A 22,974-nucleotide genomic window follows, 5' to 3' on the forward strand; every position below is an offset into this window, starting at 1 on the left:
CCAAAATTGCTTAGCCATCTCCTTGCTCCAGCCTCCAGAGTGTGAGAATTATCAACATATCCCACAATACCCCGTTAAATTTTTTAAAATTAACTTTGATCTCAAGTTGTAGATTCTTGACTAAGAAATTGCGTGACATTACGACAATCCAAGAGCTCACTCAGCTTTGGACAGTGATGTGTGTTGTGTGGACTGTTTCCCTCTGTGTAAATTGCTCTTACACACAGGACATATTGCCACACACACAGCTTGTTCTGTGCATTCTGTCCTTATCTCTAATCCTTCAACATGTTCTCTGTAATTTCAAGAAATACATATAAAGAGAATCATAACATCATATTCTGAAATAGGCTTTTCTTTTTTTAACTTTAAAGGGTTTCCTTTAAGTCTGCACAAGTTCATGTAAGTATTCATGCCTTTGTATGGCTGTATAGTACTCCCAAGTATGGGCAGACTACTTTTACCATCCACTTTGAAGGACATTTTGATCGTTTCCAGTTTGGGGCATTAGAGATGAAGCTTCTCTGGACACATACACATTTGTGTCTTGAGTCTGAGACAAATGTTCAAGAAGCAGTTGTTGAGAGTCATAAGATAGTTACCTGCTTTATAAGAAATAAACTGGGGGATGGCTAAGTAGAGTGCCTTCCAAGCAAGCACGAAGGCCTGAATTTTGGACCTCAGCACCTGCATAAAAGGTATGGTAGGACCCACTAGCAATCCCAGTGCTAGGGTGAGGAGTCAGGATCCCAGGTGCTCACTGACCGGCCAGTTCAAGCTCACTGGTGGGCTTCGAGGTTCAGTGACACCCTGTCTCCAAAACACTTGAGGTTCAGTGACACCCTGTCTCCAAAACACTTGAGGTTCAGTGACACCCTGTCTCCAAAACACTTGAGGTTCAGTGACACCCTGTCTCCAAAACACTTGAGGTTCAGTGACACCCTGTCTCCAAAACACTTGAGGTTCAGTGACACCCTGTCTCCAAAACACTTGAGGTTCAGTGACACCCTGTCTCCAAAACACTTGAGGTTCAGTGACACCCTGTCTCCAAAACACTTGAGGTTCAGTGACACCCTGTCTCCAAAACACTTGAGGCGTAAAGCAATAGAGGAAGGCACCTGCCGCTGACCTCTGGCCTGCACACACCATACTCTTGCTCCCCAGTTTCCTTTTACCTGCTCCCTCTTCGCCGCTGGTGCTGATGTTTACAACTTGCCTGTTCTGGTATTTTCTCTCAGACTGATAACATTGCCCTTGAACATCTTTAATGAGTACATTTAAACATTTTTTCGTTAATGAGTTCCCAGAGAGGGAACCCCAGTAACGGAATCACTCTTGAGATCTTCACTTCAAACCTTAAGGTGATTTAGTTATCTCCATTTGATTCTCAAAGACTCTTGACAGCGCCACCAGACAAAAGGCAACTACATGTGTGGAGGTGTGAGTGTCATGTTTCCCAAAAATAAAAGTATGAAGGAGGCCACAGCAGTCATCCTCGTTTTACAACTGCATGCTAAGGTAATTGCCGTTCATTTTCTCTAGCCTTAGACCTCTCCATACTAGGTGACATTTAGGAATATTTATCCTTACAGGGAAGTAAACTTCCAGGTCTAGCCTTATAATCTGAAGGCAAATATGGAGGTTGCAAACACCACCAAAGGAAATTACAAAGAAAGTAATTTGTCCACGATTGCAAGGAGCAAGCAATAAAACGCACTCTCATCCTGCCTTTACCACCTATGCCAAGGAAAGGGCATGTCTGAGTGAATAATCGGGTGGGAGGTCATTCTTTCCCATCAAGTTGAAACTAAAGTCAGGAGGCGAGTATGCACCGGCGTAAAGCCTATGGCAGCACAGTCTGAGAGGTTAATCCTCGTGTTCCTAAACTCAGCAGCAGCGTGTGCAGAGCCGTAGTCACGTGGGCCGGCGGCAGCGCGAGCAGCTGTAGATTTGACAGACAGGGAACTAGCTCAGGTCCCCAGCTGCAGAATCACTGCCGAAGTCCTACTTCCGGTGATCTCTAAGGGCCTGCACCACAAGCCGGAAGTAAATAAACCAAAATAGCTGACGGACCGGAAGTAGTTACAGGGGCCGCCTCCCGGATAGGCAGTGAGCCGGAAGGCAACGCAGGACACAGCTATGAAGGTTGAGCCTATGTGGGTTGAATGGCGGGAACTCTCGGCGACCGGAAGAGTAAGCCAGGAGGTCTGGCTTGGGCGCCGCCATGACAACCTAATACCGGAAAAGGCGGGTCTCTTCTCCCTGACTGATCGGCGCCTGAATTCGCCTGGAGATGTGAGTTTACAACTCCCTATAACTCTAGATCATGCTTGTCAGGTTGCATGATCCCCACCGGGAAATGACTGCACTCAAGATTCTTGGGAGATACTCCAGGCCTGCCTCACAATAGCCAGACTTTGTTTTAGGACTTCCACTATCCCCCGGGAAATCCTACCTTGTTCCACAACGATCAGGGATCGGCGCTTATTTCTGCCCCTCATTGGTTGTCCCTATAACAGTACCTTAAAAATTCCCAAATCCAGACTGGATCCCTAGTCCAATCACATACCAAAATCAGAACTCTTTCTTGCCTACTCTTGCGACTATCTTCGCTTACCCTATCCCACAGGCAGGCGGCCCTGGAAGTCACTGCTCGATACTGCAGCCGGGAGCTGGATCAGTATGGCCAATGTGTGGCAGCCAAGCCAGAGTCGTGGCATCGAGATTGTCACTACCTTAAGATGAGCATCGCTCGCTGCACGTCTTCCCAGTGAGTGTAAAACTGGGGGCTAGAGGTTGCCAGGCAGTGGCATTTGAATGCTTCAGGTTCTAAAATACCCTACTCCCACAGCCCCATCATCCGGCAGATCCGACAGGCCTGTGCTGTGCCGTTTGAAGCCTTTGAGGAGTGTCTTCGCTTGAATGAGGCAGCAGTTGGCAACTGTGCTGAACACATGCGGCGCTTCCTGCAGTGCGCTGAGCAGGTGCAGCCACCAAGTTCACCCACGACTGGAGAGGTAAAGGAGGCTCACTCGATCATGCCTTTTCCCCTTCATAACTCCCTTCGTTTTCTAATTTAAACACTTTCAAGAACTAGCCACAGCCCCATTCCTATACATGGCCTTGGCTATGCATCCAGAATCCAAAAAAAACCATGGTTCTCTGTCCCCAAGTCGCATCCTCTGCTTTACCCCACCCTTCACACTCCACCTCCGCCAGGGCACCTGCCCCAGCCTTTCCCTGGCTTGCCTCACCCTCTTGCTTTCATATAATGACCTGAATTCTGGTCATGATAAGCCCTTGCTTAAAACTCTCTGGTGGCTTTCGATTCACACTGGAACAAAGTCCCTGATTCTTACTGGATCCCTTGTGTTCTGTCCCTCTGCCATTGTGTCCCTTCACTGTTTTCCAGCTCTGCTGGTTGTGGTGATGGAGTGAGGTGGAGGGATACAAGATGTCTGAGATAATAAAATGTTATTGACAGGGCCATTAGAAAAAAGTCTTAAAATGCTCTGGAATTGGCAGAAATGGAAGAAAGAGTGAGAAACCCTCCATTAGATGTGTCTTGCTGCTCTTGCTGGACCACTCCAAAGGGAAAATTCAAGCCTTTATTGGCCCTCATCTGAGCATACCTCTCCGTGTCTCTTTCTTTCCCTGCAGCTCTGCCTTTTCTTTTTCTCCTTCTTCTGGCCTTCGGTGTCCGTTCATCCTGTCCTGTCCAGTTCTTCTGGTGATGGTCCCAGAATGGGCTCAGAGGAAATCTTAGCATGTTGACTTCTGCATAGAAAGCTCTCTGTGGTTTCAGTTCTGCCAGACCAGCTCACCCCCAGTGCAGCCTGGACCCTGGGTGACCTAGTCCCACCTCTCCACTCTCCACCTTTAGCTCTGTGCTCCATTTGCAATGGACAGATGTGCAGATCCCTGCCTTCCCTCCCCCGGCCACCTCACTCTGCATGAGCTGTCCTCTCAAGCCCATCTCTGTCTGATTCTTATCCTGTGTACATGATCTGTCTCCAAAACCCTTCCTCTGTTCCCCATTCCTATTCCCTGGCTTTTTAAGCCCCACCAGCCCCCTGCATCCCAGGTCACAGCCTACCGTCTCCCTTGGATCTCATGACTCAGGAGAGTTCTTGGCTAAGGGTTAACCTCTCCTTATGTCTGATAGTCATTGTTTCTTTGTATAGAACAGGGGCAGATGAAAGATTTAGTTTATAAGAGCAAAAACTGCCCAGAAGGAAATGCCCCCGCAGGAAATGCTCAGGGATGGTTGCATATTGTCTATATTAATTACCTAATTAATTTTTTCCTGCATGTATGTGGGCTGTGTGTGTAACGTCCGTGGAGGTCGGGAGAGGGCTTCAGATCCCCTAGGATCCCCGGAGTTAGAGTCACTGTGGGTGGTTGTGAGCCACCATCCGGGTGCCGGAGACTGAACCCAGGTTCTCTTCAAAAGGAGCGAGTGCTGAGCCATCTCTCGAGCCCCTCTTCCTTCAAGGTTTGCTGTTCTTCCTAGAAGAGGCTATCCTCTTCTCAGTCCACTGTGACCCACAGTTCCTTTCCCCTACAACTAAAGAACTTTTAAAAATGGAAATTAGGGCAGGGAGGTGGCTTGGCAGGTAGAGACATTTGCTGCCAAGTTTGGTAACCTGAGTTCTATCACCGACTCCTGCAAATTGCCCTCTGCTGTGCGTGCACATCTGTACACAAACATCCCCCAACATAAATTAGTGAGCGTAAGGGTTAAAAACAAAGTGGAAATGAGGTCACCTGTCCCCCCTCCTGGTTTGAGGCCTAGTGCACTAGGAAGGGCCAACACCAATTCCTGCACTGCCCTGCTCCACTGTGCCTCTGGCATCACAATGTTGACTTTTCCTAGTTAGGCCTCCTCTGTTCTCTGATCTTCACGTGAAAATGCCCTCATCATGTCGAGGGAGAGCTTGTGTCCTGTGGCCGACAGTCTGGAAGCTCCCTGTTCCCACACAGACTTCCGCCTTTCTTTCACCCTGATGCATAGGAATTCCTACCAGCTGAGTAGTTTTCTCCTTTGCATGTCTCCCTCCCCTTTTGAAAGGAAGTTCCTAGAGTGAGAGATGTTTGCCCACTGGGTCCCCAGCACCTCTGACAATGCTGGCACATGCCTGTAATCCTAGCACTTGGAGGCCAAGCTAGGAAGATTGCCGTGAGTTCAAGCTAGCCAGAGTTCCATAAGTGAGTTGTAGATCAGCCGGGGCTACTGGTGAGTTCTAAGCTACCCTGGGCTAGAGTAAGACCCCTGTCTCTTGTTCTCCTCCAAAAAAAATTAAAAAACAGAATAGTACCCTCCAGCTCCATGCTTTGGCTTATCCTGGTCAACCTGTTCTCACGGCAAGTGGCCAAGGTCACCCCTTGTGTGACCTTCCTTCCAGACACCTGCTGTGTCTACCTCATTTGCCCATCCGAGGTCTCAAGGCCAGTAAATGCCAGTATGTTTTCTCCACAGGCACAACCCCTGCCTGCCTCCTGACAACCCCTTGGACTTTGAGAAAATGGACATGAGTGACTATCCCACTTGATGTCCTCATCTAGAAGAGTGACAAGACTTTTGGAATCTTGAGGGCCCTGCTGTGGGTCTGGCTCTCTTGGACATCAGGACGATATATAAATAAAGACTGAGTACTGGGCTTTGATTCCAGCCTTCAGTATTGAAAGGGGGAAGAAGAAAGATGGGGGAAACTTGCTCATCCATCCCTGGCATTACTTGGTCTGCCAAGTAAGCACTCAGAGGGGCCAGGGTGCTCTTGTTGTAGGCTTGGGAGTAAGACTGTTAAGTCTCGGCAGCCCTGAAGCTCATGATGTAGACCTAACTGGATTCAGACTCAGCAGCAGTCTCCCCGAGTGCCAGGGTTCTAGGCATGAGCCCCCTGACCAGCTCTCATCCCTTCAGAGCTAGAGATGGAGACAGCCCGTGACCGCACACATGCCAGTCAAATGTGCCTGCTTACTGAGTGTGCCCCCAGCCTACATTCACCACACCTCGTACACTTCTCCAGAGACGTGGTGGAGGAGCCATGAATAGCACATTTTCCCACTGCTGAATTAGAAGCAGTTGAGCAGTAGACACAGGCTTTGCGCAGTGGGCATAAAAATTCTGATCTTATTATTGTAAACAACCATGGGGAGCCGGAAGCAAGGCATGAGGAACAGGAGTTCAAGGTCATCCTTTGCTACATAGTTTGAGGCCAGACTGGGCCATTTGAGAGCCCGTCTTGCTAAATAAACTTTAAAATCAAAAACTGGACAACTGCAGCTTGGAGGTCTCCTTCACTAGATGCTTGTTTTGTCTCGATTAGAATCTCCCAGAAGCCAAGTCTCAGAACAAGGCACTGATGGTACAATCTCAGTCTGAATCCAGGAATAGTGGCAGGGCGTGGGGAAGGGAGACAAGAAGACAGCCAATAAAAAGTGCATTGCCAGAGTGTCAGGGTGGGTCAGTGGGTAGGCTGCTTGCCACCACCCCTGAAGGCCCGAGTTTGATCCCATGAGCCACATGCTGGAAGGCTAGAGCCGATTCATACAAGCGTCTTCTGACCTCCATAGTGATCCACAGCATTCCCCTGCCTCCCACCCCCAGTGACGCAGATGAATAAAATGTAATTTTTAAAAGTGCACTATCAAGCTGGTTACCACTATCAAAAATGAGACTCTGAGGATGGCCAAGAACTTAGCTACTGTGTGTAGAAAACTAGTTTCTTTACCAACTCCCTGTCTGTCAGGGAAGGCCATTGTCACAGGCCCTGAACCTCTGGCACCTCTGTCCATGTGTGTCAGTGTGTGAAGAGGACAGCATGTAAAGAGTGGTGGACTCAAGTACAGGAGAGATCTGGCCCATGCAGATCTGAGGTATACTGCCTTCCTTGTGTTTGTAGTAACAGCTCTTTGGTTGCCCACCGACTCCCCAATTCAGTTAGTTCATGAAGAAACAGTCTGGATACAGAGGAAAGAAAGCCCAGAGGTGGCATTCTGATAAAAGCTTGAACTATCCTAAATGTAACTGCTAAGGAACAGGGGAGAAGACAAGTGGGGATAGCAAGGTATAAGATAAAAAGGACATTTTGTGTTGATGGAAGGATTTTTTTTTTTTTTGCCTCAGAAAGTTAGGATTTCTATTTCTATTTATGAGATTTTGTGCAGTAAGAGTATTATTTGCAGTTCACAGGAATGATTTTTTTCCTTTGTGTTTTGAGAAAGTGATAAAAGAGAATACTAACCCACATGGTATCTAGGAGAAGTAACCTGTCAAAACCTGTCACTTTCGTGTCAGAACACTTCAACTTAAATAATACATTTGTATGTATGTATGTATGTATGTATGTATGTTAAAATCTGAATTTGCACCATGCCAATCACTAGGGTTCCTATTTATGTATGAACTTTCCATATTGTTAATACCAACCAATCTCTAAGTCTAATTTATTTTGAGGCAGCCTCCTGTATGCTGGGCTGGCCTTGACCTTGCTGTGTAGCTAAGGAAGACTTGGACTTCTCTTCTTCCGGTCTCTAACTCCTAAGGGCTGGGGTTATAAGAGTGTGTCCCGTGCCTCATTTATGTGGTATTGAAGATCCAAACCAAAGATTTGTACACACTAGGCAAACACTCTACCAACTAGTTATACCCCCAGATCAGCAACAATCCCTCCTGTAGGCTGTCCTCAAGATTTCAGAGATCCCTTGATCTACAGAATTTTTGGTTCAACAATGCCTATGCCATCCGATCAGATTAACTGTTGAGATAAGTCTCTCCTCCCTTGAGGTGACTCCAAAAGTAGCCAGCCACTTGAATCCCAAGATTTGTGTCACGGCTCAGAAAAGCAGCCTGACCCATTGGCAGTTTCCTCTGAATATTTACTTCAAAAACAAAAGAAATTTGTTGGCTTGGGAGTCAAGGTGGAAGGCCTACATAGTCAAAATTGGAAGAGCCGCCAGGTCCTGTGTGGGTTGCAGACTGGAGGGATAGGTCGGAGAGGGTGAACAGCAGGTCTCGTAGCCCTGAAAGTTCTGCTAGGATCTGACGGCTCTGCTCCTAGCTCATTTTCCTGGGCTGTGGGTTGAAGCCCCAGGCTTTGGGGCATTTTCAGCACAACTTGTTTTGTTTGACTGGGGCTTCTGCTCCGAAGAGTGGAATGAGAACAAAATGGAGGTCCAGCCCACAGTTTAGACCGTTTTTATATGGCCTGTCGGGACTGCAGCGTCCAACACAGTAAAAGGCAGAACCTCACAGGCATCACGCTATTGCCTTTTATTGGCCCAAGAGTTCTAGAGAGCTCACACATTACAAGAATGGAGACCTCACTTCTGGATGACATCTGACCGTAAAGAATCTGTGCTTCTGTTTAAGCAAACAACTTTATGGCCTTTTCTTTCTCTAGCTGTGTGTGGTTTGGTTCTTCTCTGGGAATTTACCACAATATCTATGATTTGGAGTTGTCATAAATCTGTTCATAATGTCCATGCTATCCTAAGGTCCACAGCACCTGTAGTACCATCCCTCCCTTCAGAAATATTTTTTCAGGCTTTTCCCTTCTCCCTTTATCAATATGGACAAGAGGATATCAAGCTTATTAACCTTTTTGGATAATTTGTTTTTAGCTTTGTTGATCTTCATTTTGGCTTTTATTTGTCTGAGACAGGAGTTCCTGTAGGCCAGGATGCCCTGAATTTACTGTGTAGCAAAAACTGCCCTTGAACTCCTGATCCTCTTGCCTTGGACTACAGGCGAGTGCCTTTTTGAGATGAATGCTTCAGGCATTTCCTTTACTGAGATTCATACATTACTTACCAAACATATTGTTCCAATTTCTATCTTTTTATTGGTACTGGATTATTTAGAAAATAGAGGTGTGTTTCTTAATTTTTAAACATATGGGAAATTTCCTAGTTATCTTGTCTAATTAAATTGGCTTGGTAACATCTTTTACGTTTCAGTCTTTCGAAATTTATCGCAGCTTTATGGCTTGGCAGAGGCTCAGTTCTGTTAAGGTGCCATATGTGCTTGAATCATAATCTCCTCGTGATGCTGCTCTTAGCTAAGCGATGTTAGACAGGGATTCAGGAGACGATCCCAGAAAGCCGTTGTAGAAGAACAATGGGAGGTGCGACAGGGCAGGCAGACTGTAACTGTGGGCAACAGTTCTCTGGGGAACTCTGGGAGATAGAACATTCCCACTTAAGGGGTGAGAAAAACCAACCCCCATCGTCCCTTTGATTGAGGACTGTTTCGTTGAGGGCTTTAGCTTTTGTTGCTGTGACGCATCCCCTCAGCTGCCATTGCCTGAGCCTGTCGTAGCTGCCACAGATGATGCGACCACCATCATCTTTTCCACCCTTCCTGCCCATCACTGCTGTCACCAATCACCCTGTCCCACAGTGGCCACCACTGGTGAAAATATTTTTTGATAAATTCTTCAAAATCCCTGACTCACTTCATATAGAATGCCAAGTAGCCTTGTTGGGCATGAGGGGGTCGGGAATTATGGGAAGAGTGGTGGTGGCATCAGGTAGCAATGTTGGGGAAGATATGCTTGTGCAGATGTGGCTTTTAGGACAACTGGTTGGTGTTCACAATTCTAAGGAGGCTAATGTTCCAGTCAATGGGCTGTGGGTGTGAAAAGGTGGGAGAGGTCTGCCAGGAAGCAATTCATGTCTTCGGGAACATCTATTTTACCTTTGGTGGTTTTGAAGACAAAGTTTTGTGCTGCTATTAAATATAAACTGTTGAAAATCACAATCAGTGTAATAATGATAGTATTTTTCAGTGCTGACCTCCAATGGGTAAGCCAATCAGTACTAACAAAACTGGGGAAGGCAGAGTGTGGGGGTACACACTGTAATCCTAGCACTTGACAGACTAAGGTAGGGGGGTTACAGTAAATTTGAGGCTAGCCTGGTCTACCTAACAGGCCAGCAAGGATACCTAGCAAGACCTTGTCTCAAAAACAAAACATTAACAAAAAGCTGTTCAGAGGGAATGTGTGCACATAGAAGCCAGATTCTCTAAGGACAATCAGCCTTGAAAGAAAGCGTGCTGGCTTCTATTATACAGCATGCTGGGTTTTAAAAGCTGTGATGTATTCGTGTCGATTAAGTCCCAATCTCTTGGGATAAGACCCACACTTAAAAAAGATAATAATCCGAGCTTAAAAATTGATTCAATATACAGCCAAGTCTGAGAACCACCACTCTGATAAAATTCCTCAGTTTTTGCATACATATGTATATGTATGTAGGTATGTATATATGTATGTATGTATATATACATATATATTGTCTTTCCTAGAAATGTAGTCCTAAAGGAGGTTGAACTGATTCTGAAGTCCCTAAAAACACTAAATCCTGCAGGGTGGTAGATGTCTGTGAGTGTCATAACAAGGCTGAGGTCACAGGCATGTACCGCTACACTTGGTCAAATGGCACTTTTGATTGATTTAGAAGCATTTGCCTGTGCTGTGCATTTGTGCACTGCTCTGTGTATTTTGAGCACATACTATCTCGTGTGCTTCTATATGTTGTGTATGTATCGAATATCTCCACTCATCAAACAAGCGTCATCGTCATCATCATCATTATCATCATCATCATCGCTTCGTCTTTGTTTTCAGTGACATCTGGGTCATGCTGACATGGTTTCCTTAGGGTTCTCATTTCACTGTTTAAATCAGGGCATTTGCAGTGTTAAACAACTAAGCTATCCTTGCCTCAACATAGAATGCAATAGTTGACCCATGGTCAGAGATGACCTGTTGACACAGAACTCCAAGGTAGCAAGTCATGCACTGTATCACCGCTTTCAAAATGCCACCTTAATGGATGGTTCAGTATTATGAGCCACAGAGAAAAACAGTTATGGTGACTTATGGAAGGTAAGGAATTTCTGGAGGTTAACCTCCATTCTAACTTGTATATTGACCGTCAATCTAGCGACTCCATTCTGATGTGTGAGACTCTAAGGCTTAGAGGATCTTGATCTTGCCATGTTCAGGGCTGATCTCATGACTGGCTCCCTGCTCACCCTTCCCTGAGGCAGGCAGATCTGTTATTCTTCCAACTGCTCAGACCAAAGACCCCCGGGTCCTCTGGCACCCTTCCCCTCTCACACTCAACCACCGTGCACCACCCACAAAGTCTACCTGTAATTCGGTTTATCATCCCACCTCCTTGTCACAAGGTCCAGATGAGCCACCACCATTGTCTCATGCCTTCCACATAGCTTCTACTTTGATTTCTACTTCTCTAGAAGCCCTTGATGCAGCAGCAGGAGGCCCACTGCTTAAGTCATAAATCGGAATGTATAATACTTCTCTGTCTGAGAGGGAAACACATCCTGTACTGACTGGGCCAGTGAGATGCTCAGACAGTAAAAGCTGGCCAGACAAGCATGATGACCTTAGGTAGATCCTTGGAACCCACTGTGGAAGGAAAGTACTGTCTCCAAAATTGTCCTTTGGTCGATTATTCTCTCTCTCCCCTCTTCTTCCTCTCTTTCTGTCACACACACACAACCACCCCCACCACAACAACAACCTTAGAGCAGAACCCAAAAGTTCTTATAGCAGCCTCCAAAATTCAACACAAGTGGGTTCCTTCTTCTCGTTCCTTTCCACTCTCCCACTCTTCCAAGATCCCAGGCACACGACCTTTTCTACTCTTAGAACACTCTGGGCTTCACCCTGCCTCAGGCTTGTAAAACAGTAGCTTCACTACCCATCTCATCTACTAGCAGGAGACACGAGGGCTGGGATCTTTTTCTTGTTTGTTTGTTATATTAAAGACACATAGAAGAGTGTACGTCATGAATGCCACACAATAAGTGTTCAGAGTTTTGTTTTAGCCTTTTGAGACAGAGCATTGGCACGTAACCCAGGCTGGCCTTGAGCTCTTCAACCCCCCAAGTGCTTGGATTACAGGTGTGTGCTGTCATGCCTCGTTGACAGAGAATACTTTGAACTAGTGAAGGAGATGGTCACCATGCCCTCGTCAGGTACGAACCTGGAACGTGATCTACTTTGGGGTAGGGCAAGATGACTCTGGGCTCGTGATGCTGTGGTAGGCAGAGGGCCTGGGGCCTAGAAAGTCACTGCTTTCTCTCACTTCCTGCCATATGTGGAGCTAGCAGGTTCATCATTGCCTGGGACAGGAAGAACCAAAGGAAGTACACATTCCAACCGAGCATAAGTCCGCTGTGTGCCTCAAAGGTGGGCCCACCACTGTTACTCTGCCCAGAAATGCTGCAGGGTTTGGAATCCTCCATCCAAGCTTCTTCACAGCCCAAGCAGATAAAGGAAAAGATGAAGTCAGGGGGACATTTATTGGGGCTGGAGCCTATCAGTGTTGCTCACATCCAAACTCAATCCTACCTCATTGTAAGACTTGCTAGGAAATAGCCCACCCATGTGTTTTGGGGGAAAGCAGGTGAGCACTCAGGACCATCCTTGTCATGACAGACCCCGCCGTCAAGGTGACAATTAAGAAAAATATCAATTGCCTAGATCAGATTGGTTTGTGGGCACTTCTGTAAGGGATTATCTTGATTATTAATTTATACAGGAGGGTCCAGCCCACTGTGGGTATCACCATCCCTAGGCAAGTCATCCTGGGCTGTATTTAAAAAAAAAAAGCTAGCTCAGTGAGAATGAGCCAGAAGGAGCAGTCCCCTGCGGTTCCAGCCTTGAGTCCCTGCCGTGACTTCCGCAGTGAGGGACTGTGACCTGGGAGTATAAGGCAGATCCTCCCGGGTTGTTTTTGTCTAGAGTGTTTTACCACAGCAGGAAGGAAACTAGAACACCCTCACAGTTTGGGGAGAACACTCGCTGTTGTGGAATACCTTGAGCTCTAGTGTGAGTGAGGCGACACTCTGTGTCCTGGAGCAGCCTTTTGTGAAAATCAATGGAGACGTAGTCTCTTGCCCCACTTGTAGGAAGTCATGCTGCAGAAGTTTATGTGGGCACAAACTGAATGTCCAAAGGCACATCCTGCAGTAAACACTCTGTTTACAAGAATGAGTAACTGGGAGCACTGGACAAACAATGTTTGATCTACAAAACGAGATGCACGTAGCGATTTGAAAGAGTACAAGGACTGTTGTTATATTGCTATTTGATCAGATGTCCAACAAGATATAAATCACAAGTGTGTGATCTCGGGAAGAATTACATATGCATTTTTTTTATTTTAAAAATAGTAATAGCCTCATGTAACATTGAATTTCAAGGGTACAGAAAGCTTGTATTGAAATATCCCATTTGCCTCTGCTCTGGGTGTATGCTCCCTCTCCTCTTGGGTAACCAAGTTTACCAGTCTCTTTTTTTTTATCCTATTATAAACATTTTATGCACACATCAGCAAATGCATGCATGTGCAGACACACTCCTACATATATAAATGTGTATTTTTATGCCCTTCTTTTTATAAAGATGCTACCTTACTATATATACTATTATACTCTTTCCTTTTTCCACTAAGAAGTTTAACTTGCAATCATTCCATATTATATATAAACAAGTAATTCTTATTATGGCTTCATAATAGTTCCTTATGTAGGTGCAGAAGAGGAATTATATCTAAAACTAATCCTTCTAAGTGTGTTCGCAGTTCTATATGGAAAATATCCTCAAACTCTGAGCTTTTGTCCAGATCACCAATGACCCCCTACTCCACCGCCACCCCCACCCCTACCCCCATCCCCACCTCCACCTGCTGTCCCATGGATGTACTTTTCACCATGTAGCTCAACACCAGTCAACACCTGCCTAAGACTCACCCACAGACAGACTTCCGTCAGACTCCTCTGAGCTCTCTTGGTGCCTAGACCTCAGTCTCAGCCCTTGTTCTTGGCTTGCCCCTGCCAGGCACAATATGGTGGGATCTCTTAACCCTTGATATTTGACCAACTTCCTCCTCTCCTACCTTTTGACGGTTACAATCTTGACCTGCCCTTATCTGCCTTGATCTGGCTTCCTAGGTCAGTTTAGTTAGGATTACCCTACTGTTGAAGCCCTCTTAGGACTGTCTCATCTCACCCTGCCCATCGGTTACTAAATCCTCGCCTTCTCTTTCTGTTGTCAGTCCCATCTGTGATGTCCCTACTGCAACTGCTTTGCACAGTCTTTACTATTTAACACCCCTTCTAATTTCCTGAAACTCTTTTTACTTATCTCCTCTCTCTCTCTCTCTCTCTCTCTCTCTCTCTCTCTCTCTCTCTCTCTCTCTCTCTCTTCATACATTCCACAGATTTCTTCCTGCATATTAGGCCACTCCTCTGCTACCTCCAACGCTGGTATTACATGATAGAACTTTTTAAGATCTTAGCCAAGCCTTTTCTTTTTTCTGTTCTCTGGTTAGTGCTCTTTGTCATGGAGAATTTTCCAACAAGTCATTAGCCCATGCATGGTCAGCCCTAGCCCAGGGCCTCTGCCGAGCTCCACCTGCCTATGAGGTTATGTACGTGGATTTCTCAAAGGAAGTAGTGAAGTTCTTAGACTGGAAGCCAGTGTGGGTCCTAGTTTACCATCCCCTCTGCCTGCCATGCTGTCTCTCACCACTATGTCTTTGACTAGAATGCTTCTATCTGACACAGTGGTGTTGTTTAAATATCGGCCCGCACCCAGATAAAGCACACCAAGCCAACATGGTTCCACATGGAGAGATTTAATGGGAGAATGAGACAAGGGAAAGGGACGAGAGAAAGAAGAGAGAGAAAGAGGAGAGAGAGAGAGAGAGAGAGAGAGAGAGAGAGAGAGAGAGAGAGAGAGAGCGCAGAAGATGTCTTCCTTTTATTTGGAATGTGATGTAACTGCTCCCGGGTGGAGTTGGGAATTGAGCCAAAAGGTTTACTAGGAATGTATGGCCATTGCCATGGCAACGGTGACCAAATGGTGTCGCTGCTGAAGGCAATTCCTGATACCAACACAGTGTGCTCAAGTAAGTTCCACTCATTGTTCGGTTCCAAGATCAGCCAAGAGTGATGCCTTCGAGACCCTTCCCTTCCTGACCACCTCAGAGGTCAAATGTTCACATCTATATGTTTTCATAGCAGTATTAGAAACCCTTCACTTGTGGCCCTTATTGAATGAGGTAGTGCAATATTGAAAGGCACTGTGGAGGGGTTGGGGATTTAGCTCAGTGGTAGAGCGCTTGCCTAGCAAGCGTAAGGCCCTGGGTTCGGTCCCCAGCTCCGAAAAAAAGAAAAAAAAAAAAAAAGGCACTGTGGATGGCTATTCTTGGTGCTTGAAAAATATCAATGTCATGAAAGACAGAAAAATCCCAGGGAACCGCACTCAACTAAAAGAGACTCTGGGAAGCTCTAAAAGCCATTCCTGGGGCTCCTGGGGATGCACGGCCTGGACTGCATGTTATTCAGTAGTCATGTATCAGAGTTAAAGGACTTCAGTTTGAGGATGCTATTTTGCTCGTCTACATGCATGTCTTTGTTTTTAAGAGATTCACATCTGTATTAGTCACTTTTCTTGTTATGACAAAATATTTGATAAGAATGAAAGGTTTGATCTGGCTTACAGCCTGAGGGTTTAGTCCATCACGGTGGGAAAGGCACAGTGGCTGGGGAACGAGGCAGCCAGTCATGCTGCATTTGCAGTCAGGGGGCAGAGAGAGATGGGAATTAGTGCTCCTCTCTCTTTCCCCTGTCTGATCAAAACACCAGCTCACAAAGCGTTGTCACTCACATTCAGGGTGGGCCTTCCCATCATAATCCAAACTAGAAGATCCCTCATACACAACAACAGATGCTTATCTCTGAGATGCTCCTAGAGCCAGTCAAGCTGACAATCGGTATAACTACAGCAACTGTGAGGATTTGCATATGCTTGTCCCAGGGAGTGGCACTATTAGAAGGTGTGGTCCCGTTAGAGTAGGTGTGACACTGAGTATGGGCTATAAGACCTTCATCCTGGCTGCCTGGAAGCCAGTCTTCTGCTAGCAGCCTTCAGATGAAGATGCAGAACTCTCGGCTCCTCCTGCACCATGCCTGCCTGGATGCTGCCATGCTCCCACCTTGATGATGATGGACTGAACCTCTGAACCTGTAAACCAGCCCCTGTTAAATGTCCTTACAGGAGTTGCCTCGGCCATGGTGTCTCTTCACAGCAGTAAAACCCTAACTAAGAAAGCAACAGAGAAATGTTTATAGTGTGACTTATTTGTATGTAGTTCAGAAAGGAAAAAATTTGAACTTATGTCTGTAGAGATCCTATGAAGAAGAGAGGGATGCAGAGGCAAAGAGAGATGCTAAGAGGACTGTAAAATGGCTTGCTATTTTACAACAGTATCCAGTCCTCTTAACTCCCTGACAGCCCTCCTCCCAGTTTCCAGCCCAGTCCCTTCAAACATTTCTCCAGTTGTTCCTCCCTCTGTTCCCCAACAGTCTGCTTAAACAGCCCCATCTCCCAGTTTTCCCAGCTCCAAACCATAATGACTGTTCTAGCCTACCTGCTCAGCTCGGCTTCTCCTGGCTCAATCGTCTCCTACCACATCTTCTGCACCAACTGCCTTCTTTTCTCACTCTTCTAGCCCAATCCACTTTCTCAGCCCCAGTTGGTTTTTATTTTTATTTTTTAAATAACCTATCCTGTTCCCAGAAATCCAAGAGGCAACCAACACTGAAGGCTATCGGGTCAAGCAATTCTAATGGCTAAGAATTCTTACAGGGCTGGTTGACTGTCAATGGGGACCCTCTAAAAGGCCAGGCACACAAGATAAATCACACTGAAGAGGGCAGATATCCATGCTTAGCATTCATATGTGTAGACACACATGTACATATGTACACAAACACAGCCACCTGATACACAGATTGGAGAAGAGACAGCATCTTCAGCAAATGGTGCTGGGAAAACCGGACGGTTCCATGGAGGACAATGAGACCAAATCACGATGTCTCACCCTGCACAAAAGCCAACTCCAAATGGATTGACGACTTCAACTTAAAACCCGGAACTCTGAAACCACCAGAGGACAGAGTCAGGGGCAGCACTTTAAAACGGAGGTGAAGGTAAAGAGTTTCCAAATAGGACTCCTGCTCACTCGGGAGATAAAGTCAGTAACTGACAAACAGGACCTCATGAAATTAAAAAGCAGGAAAACCTGTCAGTTAAGGGAAGAGGCAGCTTACAGAGATGGGAGCCTGTGGAGATGTTTTGGGGCTGCGTCTAGAGATTTGGCAGGAATTTGACATTGGGCTAGGACAAGGAAGTAGGCTCAAGGTAAATACAGCTGAGGAATGTATTGTATTCCTTATATCTTGGTCATCCTGATGAGCCCCTAGACACAGTGACTATGAGTCTGTTCCTACTAGAGACACTTGCTCTCTGGGGTGACAGAAAGGTTTACAGGAGGATGTAGAGGAGGGATGGAGGGAGGTTAGTGAAAACTAAGGATGCATGGAAACCCATAAGTCAATTAAAATATGTGATTTTTTTTTCTCCTTAGGAAACGAGTCAGAACAGAGTGGGAGGAATACTGCTCCCAGAGAGCATGTGTTTTTAAGTGGGGGGAAAAAAATCCCAGAGTCAGCCACGGGATGCAAAAAAAAATAAAATAAAATGAAAACAAGGTTTGTCTTTATTATTGTTGTTGTTGTTTCCCCCTAATGGTCTCTAATTCATATATGAGACCTGACCCTCTATACATTCACCCTTTTGATTTGCAGCAGAATGGAGATGGTCTCAGTCAACTTTGCTGTGGGTCTTACCCAGTGACGTGACCCTCACTTTCACTTTCCTCCATCACTTGAATCCTGCGTTCCACAGAGCAAGCCCTCTGCTCAGCCCCGCCCCGGAGCTCACTTCCCATGCCCTTGGTGCATGCGTCCTAGGACTCGACCGCTGTCCCTGCGATTTTCTGCACTGTGATCTTTATTCTGAAAGAATTACTTCCAATCTCCTAAGTTATGCCCCCCCCATCTTGATCCCCTCTTCCACCAGATAGGAAACGAAGCAAGATCTGATAAAAAGAGAAGACCAAAGTCTAGGTTTTCTACCTGCTCAACAAAATTTCACATCATTTGACTTCTCTGATTAGATGTTCAACTTCAGCTCAGTCATGAGAATGCATATTTTGTACATATCCATTTTTACATTTTCCTCGAGAAACTGGAGACCTTTCTCAATGCATTTTGGTGGGTTCTATTAATGTCCTCCAAGTCAAGACTCCTTCCACAGGCTATGGTCTCTCATGCCTTAACAATTTATGCATCTGTACTGTGCCCAGGAGAAAACTGTGCAGCAGTTCTTCCTGGGAGAGACTGGCTATTCTGGGCTCGCGCTGCCCTCGTAGGACAAGCCGCTGCCTTCTCGGGGTTTTCTTAGGTGTAAAGGTTACCACTGAGAACATGTCAGTGATGGAAACTCAGTCAGACCTGTTTTCATTGTACACATCTTCCACTGATCAGAATCCTTGAGAGACTCTCACTTCATAGAGGGGATCCGTTCAGTTAATGTTTGCTTATGTAAATATTAATAAATGACATCAAATGTAATCAATCCCCTCCAAACAAGGTTTGTGCTGTTCATGACAAGTCTCAACAAGAGTAAGTCTGCCTTTTGGTTTTTGCTTGTTTGTTTGTTTGTTTGTTTGTTTGTTTGTTTTGAGAGGGGGTTCTCATGAATCATAGCCTGGTCTCCAACTCATCCATTCTCCACCTTCCAAGTGCTAGGAGTATGAGTTTACGTTACCGGCTGGTTTCTTGCAGTGCTGAGGACCAAACTCAAGCCTTGTGCATCTAGGCAAACACTCTATCAGCTGAACCCCTGCTTACTGCTTTTAAACATGTTAAGTCATTGTCCCAGTACTCCCCAATAGCCTTGGAGAGAGAACAAAGGCCCACATCGATCAAATATTGACTTGGTCCCACTCACTACCTTCATTTGGAAGAAGCACTTTCTCCTCCTCCATACTAACTTTAGTTCCTTATCTTTCTATCACAAGCACGGCCTCTTCAATATCTGTCAGGTTTGGCAAGGAAAAAATATGAGATTAGCTGCCTAGATCTCAAGGCAGAGACAGCAGCTCCCAGCTGGGCCCCATCGTTGGCAGCCAAGTCCTCAATGCAAACAGAGCCCTCACACCAACATATCCCATATTCCAAAGTGATACGTTAACAAGCTGCTAAGGGAAACGGGTGCGATCCTCCTGCTGTGATAAGTATAATCTCACATGAACGAAATAGAAAGACGTATACAGCTAAGGCCTCTCTATGAGAAAAGCTGTCAGCTTATTAAAATGTTTACATTTAATGTTTGCTGTTCAGCTCTGTGAGACCGTGGTGGGCGAGTGAGGAAGGAAGCACTACAGAACTCAGAATTGATGTTTGTTTCGTTAAGGCTTTCCCCTTCATCTCAATAAAACAACTAAACCTTTTAGAAAACCAGGCCTTTCATGTAATTGGTGAAGAAATGAAAAAGTGGGTGTTTGGCATTATTAGAAACTGGGAAATAGCCAAGAGCCCATGGTGTTTGTGGCGCCCTATCTGTCTGTGGGGAACAGAGGCAAGATGGTGCCGCTGCTTTGAAGGCAAGCTGGCAACTCCTCAAAAATTTAAATGTGGATGAGGAAAGGCTGATCGATGGGCACTAACCTACAGTTAGACAGGGGCAAACACATTGGTGTGCTAGTACATGCTAATATAATATACTGTATTTTAAAAGGGCAGACAGGAAGATTTAGAGTCTTAGAGCAATGCCAAGTCATTGAAGAGACAGAGATGCTTAACCTTATTTAAATGTTCTGCAATGTGCATATGTAAAAAAAAAAACTTTACATAACGCCCTGTTAGTATGTGCAAGTCTTATCATTTTTCTTTTTTGGAGATTAGTTCAAAATAAAGTTAAAAAGGAAAAATGAACAAAGAAATGCATTTGTCCACTTTAAGTTTGGGAATTGCATAAACAGACAAAATGTCTGTCCTCCAAGGTGATAGGATGGGAGAGAAAGTGAGGATGACCGGAGCGAGCTGCACTGTCTGTCATCCTTAGAGGAGACTGCCTCTCCCATCGTGCACTGAGCACAAAATAAATGACCCTGTCACAGAGGACTCTAGTGAATGCCAGGCTTGTGACTTCTGCCAAGAGTTAGTGCCTGTGTGTCATGCACGGAAAGCCTCATACTGGGGCACCAGCTCCACTGGTCCCAGACATGCTTACCCCGCTGTGCTTGCCCCTCTGTGCTCACCACACTGTGCTTACCCTGCTGGGCCCTTGGCCACCCTTTCTGGCATCAATCCCACCTCATTTCTTTCACCACCTCACCGTGTTCTGGTGTTGCTCTGTTCTTATCAACCCATTCTACCACACAGTTGTAGCCCCTGAACTAAACCACCGCATGTCTGCTGTCTGGGCCACCGCTAGCTTTGCAGTGGTGTATCTTTTGAAATAAAGTCTTAGACACTGCCCAGCAATAGACTGAGAGTTGAGATATTCAACCAACCTGCTATTCCAGCACTCAGAGGCAGGAGAATTACTGCAAGTTTGAGGCCATAGTCTACGTACTTGGTTCTCTTGGCTCCTCCTGGGCCATTCGTCTTAGTAAAGCAGTTTGGCCACTGGGCCTGACACTTCGTTGTGTCACAACTTGGCTAAACTGAACTGCATTTCCAAGAATTCTATTGCTCAGTCTTGGCCTCTATTGACAATAGGCTGGACATTCATCAGGATTGTGTCCATGGTGACACCGGTGAGGGGAAGGGGAAGGCCACCCTGCTGCATTCCTGCACAGACTGCAGTGCTTCCGTTGTGTCCAGGTCATCTCTCACGTGGCCTCTTCCACATCGTTTCAATCTACCTGTCCATGGGCCCAACGTAGCACGGCCATCACTCTCTCTCTGTGAAACTTCATGGCTCTCTGTGAAAGTTTTGATCATGCACAAGAGTTAAATGGCAATGCAGTTAGAATCATTGCCTCTGAATCTTTAAAATCCTCCGTGGCAGCACCAAAGGGACAGGAACTCACTCCTCCAGAGGCAGGGAGTAACTTGTGTGGCCTCTCAGTGGAAGAGGTAGTGCTTCCACGTGGCCGTCACACCAGCCTTAAAACGTGGCCAGAACACAATCCCAGGATTAGTCCAGGTTCCTCTTGGCCCGCTGTGGGAAGGCCTCTGGCCCAGTCTATTGACCTCCACTAACTCATCCCTTTCCAGTAGACCATGGAAGCACCTTTACTCCCCACTGTGCAAACTTACGGTTGAGAACCCGCAAGGTGGGGCTGGAGAGATGTCTCAGTGGTTAAGAGCACTGTCTGCTCATCCAGAGGTCATGAGTTCAATTCCCAGCAACCACATGGTGGCTCACAACCATCTGTAATGAGATCTGGTGCCCTCTTCTGGCCTGCATGTGTATATGCAGGTGCAACGCTGTATACATAATAAATCTTAAAAAAGAAAGAAAGAAAGAAAGAAAGAAAGAAAGAAAGAAAGAAAGAAAGAAAGAAAGAAAGAGAACCCGCAAGGTGGCCACTAAGGCATGAGCACAGTCTTGACAAGGGTGAGTGCCGGGCTGTCAAGATGGCTTAATGGGTAAAGGTATTTGCTGCCAACCTTGATGACTTGAGTTCAATCCCAGAACGCATGCTCACATAAATAAACGCAGTGAAAGCTTTCAAGGTGTGTGTCCTCATACCTGTGTGTGGTATGTGCCATGAGTGCATGTGCCGAGGAAATGCCTGAAGAGGCTGTCGGATGCTGTCGAGCGATAGCTACAGACAGCCATGAGCCACCTGATGTGGGCGATGGGTAGACCCCTTTGAGTTCCGTAACTTGGATCCTCTGAAAGAGCAGTATATGCTCTTGTCTCCTGAGCCATCTCTCCAGCCCCCACCTCCCCAAAACCCACTAAAAGGACAAAAACAATAGCAATAAAATAATTAAAAGATGAGCCTTGATTCCTCCCATGTGCTTTTTTTCCCCTTTAAGGGAGGGAGGGTTCTCTAATATGAGTCTGTTTGCTCATCTGTCACATGAAGCTAAATTGCTCACCTGCCCATCGTGGCCCACGTGAAGTCAGCCAGCATCTCACACTGCCTAGTGAGTGACCATCACTGCCCTGCATTTTCTTCTGGAAAGAGATCACAAAGCTCAGTGATTGCTAGCCCTTCATCAATATTTCAAGAACGTGCATTCTGTAGCGCTTTCGACTTTCCTAAAATACTTTCAAGTGTTCTACATCATTTAATTATTCATAATGTTTCTTGGAAGTAGGCTGGGGTTATTTATACTAAAGCTCAGAGAATATAAATTACTTGCCCCTTATTTTCAAATGACAATCAGTAGAAATGAACGTGTATTTTAGACACAATGCCGTAGTACTATGTTTCGGTGTTGGTGCAGGTGTCGTGCACGGTGCTTAGACAATAGCTGGTAAGTAATTTAGGGAAACGTTTCAAGAGACCAAAACAGTACAGGTTGAAAGACCTGGGAAAATGTTAGCATCTTAACCCAGCAATTCAGTCTAGAAAACCAAACCAGGAAATAAATTTCCTTCCTTTGTTTTTCCCTCCCCCTCCTTTCCTCTCCCCTCCCCTTCCCTCCCCTTCCTTCCATTTCTTTCCTGACAGGCCCAGGCTCACCTTCTACCCATGATCCTCCTCTTTCAGCTTCCCAAGTGCTAGGATTACAGACACACATCACTACGTCTTGCTCAGGGAAGAATTTTTTAAATCAGCAAAGATTTGGCAGCAAAGGCTTCAGCATATATTTCTGTAGGATACATCATGGCCCGAGAAGACATTAACAGTATATTACAGTTGGTCCCACATGTTTATGGGTCCTAACTCCATGGATTCAGGCAGTCATAAAACAAAAATATTTAGGAAAAAAACAGTATTCATTGAATGAACACATGTAGATTCTTTTCCTGTCATTTCCCCCTAAACAGCACTGCAGTCACCTTATTTATATGACATTTATGAAGTAAACAAAGCACCCAAATTCTGTGGGGC

The 22,974-nt window shown here is 45.9% G+C and overlaps 1 protein-coding gene across 2 annotated transcripts; it reads left to right on the forward strand.

The window, feature by feature from the left end:
- The first annotated feature begins 2,153 nt into the window (after positions 1-2,153).
- Chchd5 (coiled-coil-helix-coiled-coil-helix domain containing 5) lies at positions 2,154-6,277 on the forward strand. Of its 2 annotated transcripts, NM_001430106.1 has the most exon segments (4): positions 2,254-2,295; positions 2,630-2,770; positions 2,852-3,017; positions 5,480-6,277. In NM_001430106.1, coding segments are annotated over 4 exon segments (333 nt in total). In that variant the 5' UTR covers positions 2,254-2,293; the 3' UTR covers positions 5,504-6,277.
- Positions 6,278-22,974: the final 16,697 nt, after the last annotated feature.

The sequence above is a fragment of the Rattus norvegicus genome, chromosome 3 (genome assembly GCF_021556685.1).
Source record: "Rattus norvegicus strain SHRSP/BbbUtx chromosome 3, alternate assembly SHRSP_T2T, whole genome shotgun sequence".
Lineage (NCBI taxonomy): Eukaryota > Metazoa > Chordata > Mammalia > Rodentia > Muridae > Rattus > Rattus norvegicus.